This window comes from Gavialis gangeticus, unplaced genomic scaffold, assembly GCF_001723915.1.
Source record: "Gavialis gangeticus isolate Ggan-Ray unplaced genomic scaffold, GavGan_comp1, whole genome shotgun sequence".
In the NCBI taxonomy this organism is placed as follows: Eukaryota; Metazoa; Chordata; order Crocodylia; family Gavialidae; genus Gavialis; species Gavialis gangeticus.
This window is the reverse complement of record NW_017729006.1, coordinates 46,043,557-46,057,489: the sequence shown is the minus strand read 5'-3', so window position 1 is coordinate 46,057,489 and position 13,933 is coordinate 46,043,557. Positions and strand designations below refer to the sequence as shown.

The following is a 13,933-nucleotide window of genomic DNA, read 5'->3' as shown; positions in this document are numbered from 1 at the left end:
CCTCCAAAACTACTGCCTAGGCATATGCATCAAAGATCTGGGTGACTTCTCATGCATATACCATGATCTGGAAGGATCAACAGTTGCTAAACATTGGTGTGTATAAAGAAAAGGAAAAAAAAAAGAATAGTGGGGAGGGTTACTTTAAATGAAACAAAAACAAATCCCAAAACCTCGTTTTATATCAGAACTTGAAATTAATATTCTAGCCCTTTCCTACCCAGCATCCATATACATTACCACTGAAATGGGCTTTGAGAGACTGACAAAACTTTATGCAAATCCCAAATACTGTAGATGTTTCAGGTGGTGTATCTATCCATTTGAATGTTAATTTCTCTTGCAGTCCTGCCACTTCCACTAGTGGAATATTGATAGCATATATGATTGCTTGTTCAATAAAATATTATTTTAAATGTTAGTTTTATACAATTATTTAATCATCCATGCGGTGTTAATTTACATAAAAGTAGTGATCATTTAGCTACTGGGATGAAAACAGAAAACAACACATTTTAAATAGAAAATACAAACCATATAAAAACGAAGGCAAAAAAAAATCTTTATTTAATCTGACAAAATGTCTACCTTGTACTTCTGACACTTGAATAATGTCCGTAGCAATTTAAGCAATGGTTTAACGATGAAGGGGGCCCACATTTTTCCATATGTTCAAAAGAAACCCTCAGACTTGAAATTGAATCGTACAATTCCAGCAGTGGTGTTGGCTTTAATGGCATACAAAGTTTCTGCATGCATACCAGATGCAAATGAAACTGTAGAGTTTTTTTTACTGGATTTTGGTTTTTCAACCATGTGAGAGAGAAGCAAAGTGGCTTTAAATGTCTCTTAAGGGGGCATCTATTAAACTGATTTTGTATCCCACTTTACAGTCACTATTCTAGTGGGGGGAAAAAAAGAAGGTCCTCAGTTCTATACATAAGGATTGTCATAGCTGTATTCCCAACTTGCAAAAGTTTGGGCAAGTTTCTCTTGGTTGCTGTCATTCAAATACATATAAGTTAGTAGAGTAAAGGGAAGTTGATATATTCAATGTCTACTCCAATTCCTAGAGAGAGCAGTGGTTTTTCTGGTTCAGAACGCTCTAAATTTAGGCAGATAAAGTGGAATGGCTAAGGCCATCACACAAGAAATAAACTTCTCTACTATGGGTTGTTATGAGTTCATTATAAATGTGTATAGTCATAATAGATGCAATTTAAAAAACACGTTTCTTGCATGGCACGTGCAAATAAGCCAGGTAACTCAGGAGGTTCTCTCAACCCCATGTAATTCTACAGAGAAAGGCACTTTGGCTTAATACATGGAGTTTTGTTAGTTTTACATTTTAATGATTACTTATGAACACCATTTTCATTCATATTGCTTCCCTGAGCCTAAGTCTTATTTAAAGTAGACAACATCATCTACACAGTTCCAGTTGGTTTGTACTCTTAAGTAAAACAAATGAGAGAGAACTACAGGAAACTTGTCTTGAAGCTAATGGTTTCTTAGAATGCATTTAGGCACCAAAACCAGAGTCCATTATTAGAAGACAATATTTTCAGAGATTGATCAATTGTTGGTTACTAAAATGGAGCTCCAGTAATTGTTAAGTGAAGTGATGTAGTGATAGTTCTCCCCTAAAGATATGAAGGACTGAACATCAACATGTAACTACACAATATTTAGGAAAACCTTTTAGATATTTATTTGTAAAAGGTCTCAAGAAGATCCAACCATTTGAGATCTTCCAGAAGCAACTTTGCATCCTGTGTTTTCCCAGAAAGTAGCAGCAGCAGTGCTGGAACTCATGCAGAGTGATGGGGCACAGCTAGACTGTGTGGAAGAGCCAGGGCTGTGTGAAACTGAAAACTCATTAAAAATACTATATTTAAAAATGGAAGAGGCAGAGACATAAGTGGACTCTAGTTGACAATACAAAAGCAGGATAAATGAGGCACAGTAGATACCCCCAGGAAGATATCCCTCAATAGGTATCACCAAGAAGACAGTGGCACAAGCCAGAGCTAACTACACCCATATACACCTCTGAGAGTGAAGGTGGTACAGCAAGCCCCAGCTCCTTGAAGAGAAAACTTTGCTGACTGAATTCTAAGAACTAGACACATCTTGGCCCAAGCTGCCCAGTGAAGCAAAGCTTGGATCTGCTGAAGTAAGCAAAAACAGAGTGAAAGCACTAGCATAATTATGCTGTATGGCTGGAGACAGCCAGCTGAGGAACAGTATACAGGACTTACTCATACCCAGCTGTTCATGACCTGGGCGCTGCAACAGACTTGGCCATCTTTCAAAATGTTTTTTCTGATCAGATCAGCTAATGACAGCACAGTCACCAGGACTACCCATATGACAGTCCTTTGTAATCTATAACCACCTCACCTGGCAAAGAAACTGATGCCAATTATCATCATGCTCTTGCTAAATCAGTGGAACAGGTATAAAGAACTACTGAAAAATTGCTGCTCTTCCAGCAATATCAAATGTCATGAATGGCTGGTTTTTAACTTCTTCCACTGCAGTTTTGTTGCTGGCAGAATGTTAGAAAGGTGCAAAGGAAGAAGGGACATCAGCATCCAACAATGAGCCAGGCAATACCTAAATAAGCAGGGTGTCAGTGTTCCAAATCTTGGAATTTAATTTCAATCCCAGACAGCTGCTTTAAAGACCAGCTGGGATTAGACCATAATGGAATGCTACACCCCTAGCACAACCACTCCTATACAATTTTTTTACTGGCTTCTTGGGAAGGGATGGAAAGTGAAACTGTTTATTCATAAGAAGCAATAGATGATTTAAAGAAGGACAATAAGAAAAGGGTAGGAAAAATAAGCTTTTAAAAGAAGAAAATAAAGATTGTGTAGCGCTCTAGAAAGGCAGCCCATCTTGACAGTACGGGCAGAGGACACTGAAGCTGTCTCCACAGCTGCAACAATACGTTTCAACCTTAACCTGTAAAAAGTTGTGCTGACTTGTGCTTCTGTTGAATAGAGTGCCACTTATCCCAGAGTACCTGGTGGTTTGCGGATACAGCCAAACTGATATTTTGCTGGAGCCAAAACTGTGAAGTTTAGAAGCTGGCTGGAAGCTAGTGCACTCATTTTTTTTTTTTTAAATCACTTAGAAAAAACACTCCAAACATTACGGTGTCTCTCTGCTTTGGTGAGAATGCTCCAAGGCTTTCCTAAATTTATTCTAAACTCTCAACTAAATCTACTCCTGTCATCAGAGAAAATAAGAGGAGAATTTGGCACAGAACACCTGGCATTCATCATTACAGCTGCAGCCGTAATGCACCATATGCCTATGATGAAAATGCAGTCCTTACAGCTTTCAAAACTACAGCGCTGCCTTGTCTCAGTGGCACTCTCTCAAATGCTTAAGTTCTAGCAACTCTGTCACCCCCCCCAAAACAGCAATATGGTTGTCCAAATTCATGTGACTCAGATTTATATTCAAAGCAAAGACTGCAAGTTGTCATTATTGTTGGGGATATTACTTCTGTTCCCAGCCTCACTTCAGTTAGATTTTTTGTTGCTCTGACTAGGAAGGTCTGGACAGCTGGAAGAGAGCTGCTCAATCACTTTCTGTTTTCTTCTTTGTATCAATTTTCCACCTGTGAAGCCCAGAATCCCACCACCAAGTGCAGCTGCAATTCCTGCTACTTTGAAGCCTGCAAGGAGACCAATAGGACCCCCTACCACTCCTCCAATGAGTGCACCTGCCACAGGCAGAGCTGCCAGCTTGTACTTTGCAGCCTGTTAAAAAAAAACACAACAAAAACAATCTATTCAGAATACATGCCTGTGGTGATGTGCATTTTCCCCTCATTAGTCTTGGCAATATATCCAGATTTTAGCACATAAATAAACCTTGCAAATTACATTGTTTTTAAATACACTATTCTACAGGTGAGAGAGAATATGCCATGTCTGCTTCAAACTTGAACAGTTCCAATTATGCAACAGAACACCAAATTATTTTACAAAGTGGCTGAATTTATTTACAGTCTAGAATCCACTGGCTGGGCTGTGCCATTAAAATAAATGTAGTAACTGGAAAGTGCCCAGAAGGTTTTTCATAAACATGCCTGAAGATTGCGTATGTCGGCTATCAGTAACTCTTAGCAACATAAAGGTAGTACAGCATCACATAATTGTGTGTCACCATCATAGTTTCATTTCACGCGCATTTGAGTCTTATGAGCCAATCATTTAACACTCTGCCTGTTTTTGCAGGTATTCCATTGGAAGCAGCAGCAGAACACCTTATAATGAGACTTTAGGCAGAGAAATTCTTTTCTTGTAGACTGGATGTGACAGAACATTACAAGCAAAATTGATTATTTTTTTTTACTACCTATGTCATTTCTTCCTTATTTCCTTAATTGCTGGTTCCCTCAGCATTAAAGACGGCAGATCAATTGGGTTAATACAGAAGATTGCTGGGAGGCAGAGTACCATTGATTCACCAGCAGGAGCAGATCCCTACCTTCCCCAAGTTTTTGGTTCCCTCTTCAACATTCACAGCAGCATTGTTGACATGGTCTTCAATTCTGTCAATCTTCTCCTGCTGAGACTAGATGCAAAGGAATTATGAGTGAGGTTACCTGCTGAGAAGCAGCAGTAAGCCAATACACACCATTTTAATGCCTGTAATCAGGGCCCTGCAGCAGCTTTCATCTGCTACGTACTGTACCCATGCAGCCTTAATGGTAGTTCATTAATAGCTTCTGATAAGCCATGCTGAAACTACAAAGTTACTTAAAAAAGGAATTTAACTATCAGGTCATGAAATGGGAAGAAATTATACAGCATATTGTTACCGTTCAAGAAAGCATACTAAAGTGTACTCTCATTTGATCTATTGTTCTGTGAATAAATGAACTTGCATTTTAGGGAAAAATTCAAACAAGCATTTATGCTTCATGCTGAGTTTCATTTTCAAAACAATTCCTTTTTCTACAGGGTGAAGGTACAAGATCAACAGAAGTTATATTAGACAAAAAGTTTTGCTGAAATCCAAACTGCCATCTTTATCTATGAGGTTGTAATATATTAACTTAACCATAAACATATAACCATCTGACAATGTTGGAAATTTTTTTAATATGACCCTAATCTTTGCACTTCCACTTTTCCAAAATTCTAATTCCTGCTTCAAACCCCCTTAAACTTTAGAAGAGCAAAATCCCTCAGCTGGTACTTGGAGATAGGATACCTTCCTGTCCTTTTTAAACCCCTGGAGGACCCTTAGCATTATTCTGTCACAATAATGGGCTGGCCAGTGCACTGTTTAAGATTATGCTCATTCTGCACAGTTCTTAAATTTAGAACATTTTCTAAGTCAAGAATCACTAAACCCAGTTTTGTCAAACTTGGTGTAATAAATGTGTCTGACAAACACACATGCCTTTCTCACCTGCCTAGTACTAGGCACTACAGATGCTCTATTTTACCCATTGCTGCATGTAACTTTCCTAAGAACAAGGACCAAAAAAAATGGGTTCTCATTGCCAGGTAAAAACACTCCACCACTAGGCTACAGAATCAGGCTTCCTTTTGTGTGCCCTTTCAGGCTCAAAGAATCTTGAATTATTTTCTGCATAAAGGAACAACTGCAACAAGATGGGTGGAAAGGCCCCGCCCAGAATAACCTATAGACCACCTATGAGGTGTAGGCTTGAATCAGAAAATCAGGGTTGGAAAGGACCTCAAGAGGGCATCTACTCCAACCCCATACTTGCAGCAGGACCATCCCCAGCTAGATCATTCCAGCCAGGGCTTTTTGTTGAGCTAGGTCTTAAAAACCACCAAGAATGGAGACTCTACCACCTCTCTAGGTAATCTGTTCCAGTGCCACACTACTAGTTAGAATTTTTTTTCCTAATATCCAATCTAAACCTCCCTTGTTGCAACTCGAGACCATTGCTCCTTGTTCTGCCATCTGTCACCAATGTGAACAGTCAGCGGTTCCCAAACTCTGACAGACTGCACACCACTAATTTAAAATAATACAACCTTAAGTACCACCAGCAAATTTTTGTCATATAAAGTAACTGTAATAAATCTGTTAACACGTACCACTGACAGGTTGTCTGCGTACCACTGGTGATACCCATACCACAGATTGGGAACTGCTAGCTCCATCCTCCTTATAACCAACCTTTAGGTAGTTGAAGGTACTAGCAAAACCCTTCTCAGTCTTCTCTTCTGCAGACTAAATAAGCCCAGTTCCCTCAGCCTCTCCTCAGAAGTCATGTGCCTCAGCCCCCTCACCATTTTTGCTGCCCTCCACTGCACTCTCTCCAACTTGTCCATACCCTTTCTATAGTGGGAGTGGTGGGGGGCAAAACTGGATACAGTACTCCAGATGTGGTCTCACCAGTGCAGAATAGAGGGGAAAATTACTTCCCTTGACCTGTTGGCAATGATCCTTCTAATACAGCCCTGTATGCTGTTAGCCTTCTTGGCAACAAGGACACACTGTTGACTCATAATCAGCTTATTGTTCACTGTACCTCCAGGTCCTTTTCTGCAGAGTTGCTGCTTACCCAGTTTGTCCCAAGCCTGTGGCAGTGCGTGGGATTCTTCTGTCTTAAGTGCAGGACTTGGTATTTCTCCTTATTGAACCTCGTAAGATTTCCTTTTGGCCCAGTCCTCCAATTTGTCTAGGTCATGCTGAATCCTAGCCCTAACCTCCAGTGTATTTACTATTCCCTCCAGCTTGGTGTCATCTGCAGACTTGCTTGGGGTGCAATCCATCCCATCCTCTAGATGGTTAATGAAGATACGGAACATAACCAGCCCAGGGATCAACCCCACTAGACAACAGCTGCAAGCTACACATTGAGCCATTGATCACTACCCATTGAGTCCAATGATCCAGCCCGATTTCTATCCACCTTACAATCCATTCATCCAACCCATACTTCCTCAGCTTGCTTGCAAGAATGCTGAGGGAGACCATATCAAAAGCCTTGCTAAAGTCAAGGTATATCCTATTCACTGCTTTCCCCCTATCCACAGAACCAGTTATTTCATCATAGAAAGCAATCAGGTTGGTCAAGCATGACGTGCCCTTAGTGAATGCATGCTGACTGTTCCTGATCACCTTGTCCTCCAGGTACTTAGAAATGGATTCCTTGAGAACCTGCTCCATGATTTTCCTGGGGACTGAGGTGAGTCTGACCAGTCTGTAGTTCCCTGGTTCCCCCTCCATCACTTCCAAAACCCGTATGTAGTAAAATTGGTGCAATGTATTGTGATGCAGATGGGATAAAGAACAGACAGAACAGAGTGCGTGCATAATGTTTGCACAGTTTTCCTCCTTTCAAAAATGTTGCAGAGGAATGCAGTTCCTTCCCTGTGGTCCTGGCAAGACAAAAACCATCTGCAAGACTCTAGTCTCCTTGGCTGGAGTCCCTCATCCTTCTTACCACAACTAGAAATAATGTTTAAAATGGCAGGGACCTTGCTAAGGAACCTGTTGCACCTCATGTTCCAATATTTCTGATGATTAGTATGTGACCTAGAGAATCTGAGAAACAAGTCTGGACAGAAGTCATGCTATTCAGTGACTTCTGTGCTGAGTAAATCAAGGACCAAGGAGCAGCCAACAGTAACTGCTCTGAACTAAGAAGAATTTAGGTATGCAGAAAATTGTCTCAATAGAGTACCAACAGAGCTACTAGTCAGGACATGCAGCATGAAGCTGCTGCTGATACACAGAAAGAAGACCATTAATAACCACTATTGTTCACTAAGCAGCACAGGCTATCTTGCAATGAGGCAATCAAGTACCCTTTAGGCTAGTGCAATTGAATATTCTTAATTGCTGCAATATAATATGCTTGAAAAACAAGAGTAAGACTCAAACATAAAACTTATACCTAGAGAATTTAATGTAAACCATTATCCTAAAAACCTCATGAGGGCTTTCAGCATAGTAATGTTGTAACACAACAAAATTCTTAAGCAGTCACTGCTAAGACAAAAAAGTAAAGCAAAGCAAATTCTCTACTGGCATTGTTAATAGTTCAGAGAAGATTCAAAGGCTTTTGGCTTTAATGAGTTAGGACATAGTCCTGCTCTTTACCTAATGACCTTAAGGTTCTGATCCTAATGCTGTTAGAATGTATGTATGTAATTCAGAAGTGATTTTTATATCTAGATTTCTAAAGGTGGAGTGTCTGACAGTAGAAATACAGATTTTTCGAGGAAGATAACTGAGATCAAAAGTTTAGGTTTAGTTTTGGACTGTATCTTTCCTCAACATACTTTTAACGTACTGACACTGTGCATAAGGATTTCTGTACATCCATAAGCATATCATGTAGGACTCCCAGGAGAGGGTTAGATATGATCATAGATTCTGAAATGCTCAATTCATCCACAGAAGAGATGCAGTATAAAAGAGATGTCATACTGGATCAGACCATGGGTACATTTAGCCCAGTACTCTGTATCTCAGTGGCACACAACAGAAGCTAAGAGGAAGAATATTTTTTGCAGGACCTAAGTAGACTGGCCTGTCCCTTACCCCTCTTCCCTTACAGCTTTTAGCATTCAGGGGCCTAGAAAGTCCTAATTTGGGGTTGCAGCTTTACTATCATGTTTAATACCCACCTATGGATTTATCTTGCATAAATTTGTCTAAGCCTTTTTTGAACCTGGTTGAATTATTGTCATCTGCAATTATATACTGTGAGAAAAAAAGTTCCTTTCATTAGTTTTAAATCTGGTCTGTAATAATTTCACTGTGGGCACATCTACATGTGCATTAATGCACTTTAATGCTCATTAAAACTAGTACTCCCATTGTAGATCTACATTTTCACTGACTACCAGTCTTGAATGCATACCAGACCAGACCAGCCTCTGGCTTCTTTACTTTTCATTCCATCCAGGAAGAGCACACACCAACTGCAGAAACTCCCTTAACCTGACGAAGGGTTTTTGAACCCGAAAGCTTGCTTAATAATTGTTTTCCAACGATTTAAGTTGGTCTAATAAAAGATATCAGATTCGCCCAAAAAACCTTGTCTGCCATTATTTTTTTCTGCATGTATCACTTTGCCCTTATCAAAATTAAACTTTATGGGTGCCTTTACACAAGCGCAGAGGCTACTCCAATGCGCTGTAATTACACCACGTCAGAGCAGACTCAATTAATCAAGTCTGCTGGAGCGTGATAATTACTGTGCTCCAGCAGCCTCCCACGTCTTGTATATCAGTGTGCCTGCTCTTCAAAATGTCAGTGGATGTGCTTTAACAAAAGCTTGTTGAATGAGCTTTGGTTCAAGTGCCCCTGTGTGGGGATAGTGATACACAAGACTCTGTGGCGCTTTAATTAGAGTGGCTCTCGAAGCTGCTCTAATTAAAGCACTCTCCCCACTCCCTCCCAACCCTGGAGCACTTGTAAAAGTGCCCTATCTGTCATGTTGTTGCCTGTTTATTCAATTTTACAAGACATGTCAACAACTCTTCACAATCAACTTATTTTTTTAATCATCCATCAAACAATTCTTCACAATCAACTTTTTTTAATCATCCTGAATAACTGTGTGTAATTGCAAACTTGGCCACCACCCAATCACCTTCCTTTCCCAAGCATTGATAAAAATGTTAAATGAAACAAGCCCCAGGACAGGCTCTTGGGACCCCACTGTTTACCTTCCTCCATTTAAAGGAAGGTATTTATACCTATTCAGCAAGTATATTTACACTTACTCAGTACAGAGGCTGTATTTAGTAACACGTTACACACTGAAGTTGGTAGATCTGCATTTCAAGGATTCTGCTCCTCCAGGATTCTTGGTGCATACCATCCAGGCCTGATGATATGCCATTGTTTAAGTTAATCAATTTCCTAGACAATCTCCTCTAATACTTCAATTCGGGTCGCTTCTACTGATGGCAATACTCCAGTCTTCCCTCTTAGCCTTACCTGAGTGCTTCATCCCCAATGGCTTTGGAGGGAGGGGAGGATACAAGGGAAGAGGAATGGGACTGTTCTGACTCTATTCATTCCCGCTTTCCTGAAGATGCTAAAAAAGGCAAAATGGCAATGGCACGCATGATAGATACCAACTTCTAAACCCTAAAAACTGGACTGTAGCACCTTATTTCATGTTAGGCCACTGAAACACCATCAAACAGTACCCACTTAATCTGCCTTTACAGTGGTAATACAAATCTTCCCTATAACCTTTATCAGTCCTGTGAAACCCCCCATCCACTATTCTTTATATAAGATTTAAACACTTACATGGACTAGCAGAGAAAAGTCAGTTACTAGCTGGTTGAGTTCAATCAAGTCCTACAAATATAAAAGAAAATGCTGCTTAGTATGAACTTACTAAAAGAAAGAGAAAATAAAGTGGCAATACATGAATTCCAACATACCTCTTCTAATGTTTCCCATGATTCAGCAGCATTTTCATCCTGAGGAATTTCAGGGAGTGGAGAATGCATCTGGATAAAACTCTGGGAATTGCCCACAGCTTCTATGTTATAAAAAGGTTCTAAGGGAAAACCACAATAATTTCTATGAATGCATGACTTAAAGAATAAGCTGAATAAAATTGGCAGTTTTTCATCTCAAATGTTGCTCACGTTTGAATTAATTCCAGCCAGGCAATTGGAATACTGAAAGAAACAACTTGGGCCATTGGGTCCAGTCCCATGTATTTGCAGGTAAATAGTTGTCTAAAAAGTCCACAAGACTATCTATGCTGACAGCTCTTACACAACAAAGCCACAAAGCACACCATTAAACAAAACAGAAAAAAACCCGAATCCTACAACACGCCATAGGTAAGGAACAGGGGGGCCAAGGGTGCTAACAATACATTGACACAATAATGACAAGAAATGTATTCTATGAATACATGCTAAGAAGAGAAACATGTCTTGCACTACAAAGGAAGGATATCTAAGAAAACAAACAAAAATCCCAAAGCAAAACAAAAAAAGCATGGTCCTTGCCAGCCTAGGAGCAAAAAATCCTCCCTTAACCTAAATCTGGTGCCCCTGAGCATATTAAGCATGCCCCTCCAATCAAATTCGTAAGTAGCAGAAGGAGTATCAGTAGACTCCAGCCAAATAGCCAATGCTTCAGAAGAAGCAAAATAAAGAACTTTCTCCCCAGAAAGAACCCGAGTTTGCTTTCAGCCCAATCACAAAAGTTCCAAATACCTGAATACAAATACTACATATAAGCAATATGCACTGGGGGAAGAAGAACCAGCAGCATACCTACAGGCTGGGGAACTCCCTTCTCGTCAGCACAGAGACAGAAAAGGATCTTGGAGTCATTACTCATTCCAAGATGAACATGGGCCACCAATGTGAGGACGTGGTCAGGAAGGCTAACCGCACCTTGTCATGCATCCGCAGATGCATCACGAGCAGGTCCAAGGAGGTGATCCTCCCCCTCTATGCAAGACTGGTCAGGCCGCAGCTGGAGTACTGCATCCAGTTTTGGGCTCCACAATTCAAAAAGGATGTGAAAAGGCTTGAGAGAGAGTGCGGAGGAGAGCCACGCGCATGATCAGAGGTCAGGAAAACAGACTTTATGATGAAAGGCTGAGAGCCATGGGACTCTTCAGCCTGGAAGAGCACAGGCTCAGGGGTGATCTGGTGGCTACCTACAAGTTTATCAGGAGTGTTCACCAGGATCTGGGGGAACATCTGTTCACCAGAGCGCCCCAAGGGATGACAAGGTCAAACGGTCACAAACTGCTCCAAGACCGTTTCAGGCTGGACATAAGGAAGAACTTCTTCATGTCCAAGGCCCCAAGGTTTGGAATAGACTGCTGCACCTATTTTGAACATCTTCAAGACACATTTTGATGTTTATCTTGCTGGGATCCTATGATCCCTGATGACTTCCTGCCCCTAGGGCAGGGGGCTGGACTCGATCTTCCAAGGTCCCTTCCAGCCCTAATGTCTATGAATCTATGAATCTCTTCTCTTAAGACATGTTCTCCATTCCCTGAACCCTCCTCTTTCGTCCTGTTCTAGTTTAAATTCAACTTTCTTGAACACAAGTGAACAGAACTATATACAACATTTTAAACAGGGCTCTTACCAACACCTTGTACTGTGGCACTGATACTCATCTCTACTTGAAATACCCCACTAACAACCGTCAGAACTGCACTGCACTTTTTAACACTTGCAAAATATTGGTGGCTTCCTCTCTTGCTCCATTATCCAGTCTCCTTGTCAGGAATCCATAAGTACCTCACTTTGTATTTCATACAATTAAAATATAGACTATTTCTATTTCTTCACTCCACAAGGTTTTCTTAATTCTTTCAGTGCTCCTCCACAGTTACAATATGACCAGCTTTGAGTCACATCTAAGTTTCACAGACGCATATCTAGTTCTTAGAAACACACAAAGTCCAATACTCCATCAAACCAATGGTCCATCTGGTCCAGTGTCCTGTCTCTAACAGTAGAAGTAGTCAATGCTTAGAGAGAGAACATATGAACAGGGTATATGTAGAGTGACCTATCCCGTTACACCTTCAGTGACATCCACCATCGTTGGTTTAGAAATGCCAGAGGAAACATCCCTAACTATTCCATTGAATTAGCTATTAATGGATCTTTTCATCCATTGTCTGGTCCCTTTTTGGACCTGGCTATATTATCTGCCTTTATAACCTTAAACTGTAATGAGTTCCACAAGTTATCTACGCTTCTGCATAAAAAAGTACTTTCTCTTGTTAGTTTTAAACTTGTCTCCTAATTTCAGTGGGTGCCCCCTAGATCTAGTATTCATAGTTTCATAGTTCATAGAAACTTGAAATTAGGAGACAAGTTTAAAACCTAATTTCAGTGGGTGCCCCCTAGATCTAGTATTCTGGGATTTGGTAAATCGAAGTTCCCTATCCACTTCACCCACACCCTTCATGATCTTACAGACCTCCATCATATCCCCTCTCAGCCTTCTCCTTTCCAAAGAAAAACATCCTAACCTTTTCTCTCTCCTGGTATGGCACTTGCTTCATATCCCTGATCATCTCGGCTACCCTTCTCTGTACCTTTCCTAATACTACTACATCAGGGGTGGGCAATTATTTTGGGCGGAAGGCTGCTTACCAAGTTTTGTCCCACCCCCTAACCCCCGACCTTTGCCACCAGAGGTCCTTCCCCTTGCCCCCGGAAGTATTCCTTTCAGCAAGGGGTTTTGCCATCTCAGAACCAGAAAAATATCAAATTATATTCTAAAAATCAAACATCTACATTCTACAACATTCATTAATTTGATTTCAAAAAATCTTTTTGTCCTGATTTACAGGTGTTTGTGTAGTGGACAGAGGTGATCACACAATAGCTTAAAATGAAGACTTACTCTTGTAAACTCTGGGGGGTGGGGGACATGGGAGTGGGTATAGGTTTGTGGGGGGTGTGGGTATATGGGGGAGGTTGCAGGTGTGTGTGGAGGGGTTTGTGGGAGGTCAGTATGGGGCGAGGGAGCATGTGCGTAGATATGGGCGTGTGGGTGGGTATGGGGTTTGTGAGGGGCTGTGTGTGAGGGGAGGGTGGCTGGGCTGTGTGAAGGGGTGTGGGGGTTTGCATGTATGGCAGTGCGAGGGGGGTATGGGTGCATGTGTATGGTGGGGGGTGCTTGTGACACTCACCCTACAAACACACTCACACACACACACACACACACACACACACACACACACTGCTTGCCTCACTAGACACACACTGTATGCTTGTCTCATTGCTCTCTCTCTCTCCCCCCCTCTCCACCCTCTCCTGGCCCTGGGGTACCAGCATGCCCCTACTCCCACCATCCAGCAATGCAGGAGGGGACCATGTGGTGCTGGAGCATCCGCGTGTAGGGAAAACTGCTGCAAGCAGACAATTCTGGGTGGGGGGGGTACAGG

At 41.3% G+C, this 13,933-nt stretch overlaps 1 protein-coding gene across 2 annotated transcripts in view; it reads right to left on the bottom strand.

Moving 5' to 3' along the window:
* Positions 1-3,123: 3,123 nt before the first annotated feature.
* The window catches only part of STX17 (syntaxin 17), a 69,475-nt gene continuing 58,665 nt past the window's right edge, over positions 3,124-13,933 (bottom strand). For both annotated transcript variants that reach the window (XM_019509160.1, XM_019509161.1), the window contains exons 5-8: positions 10,428-10,546; positions 10,291-10,341; positions 4,513-4,599; positions 3,124-3,779 (exon numbers count right to left, since the gene is read on the bottom strand). In XM_019509160.1, the coding sequence (XP_019364705.1) occupies positions 3,540-3,779; positions 4,513-4,599; positions 10,291-10,341; positions 10,428-10,546 (497 nt within the window). In that variant the 3' untranslated portion in view covers positions 3,124-3,539. The remainder of the gene's footprint in view (positions 3,780-4,512; positions 4,600-10,290; positions 10,342-10,427; positions 10,547-13,933) is intronic.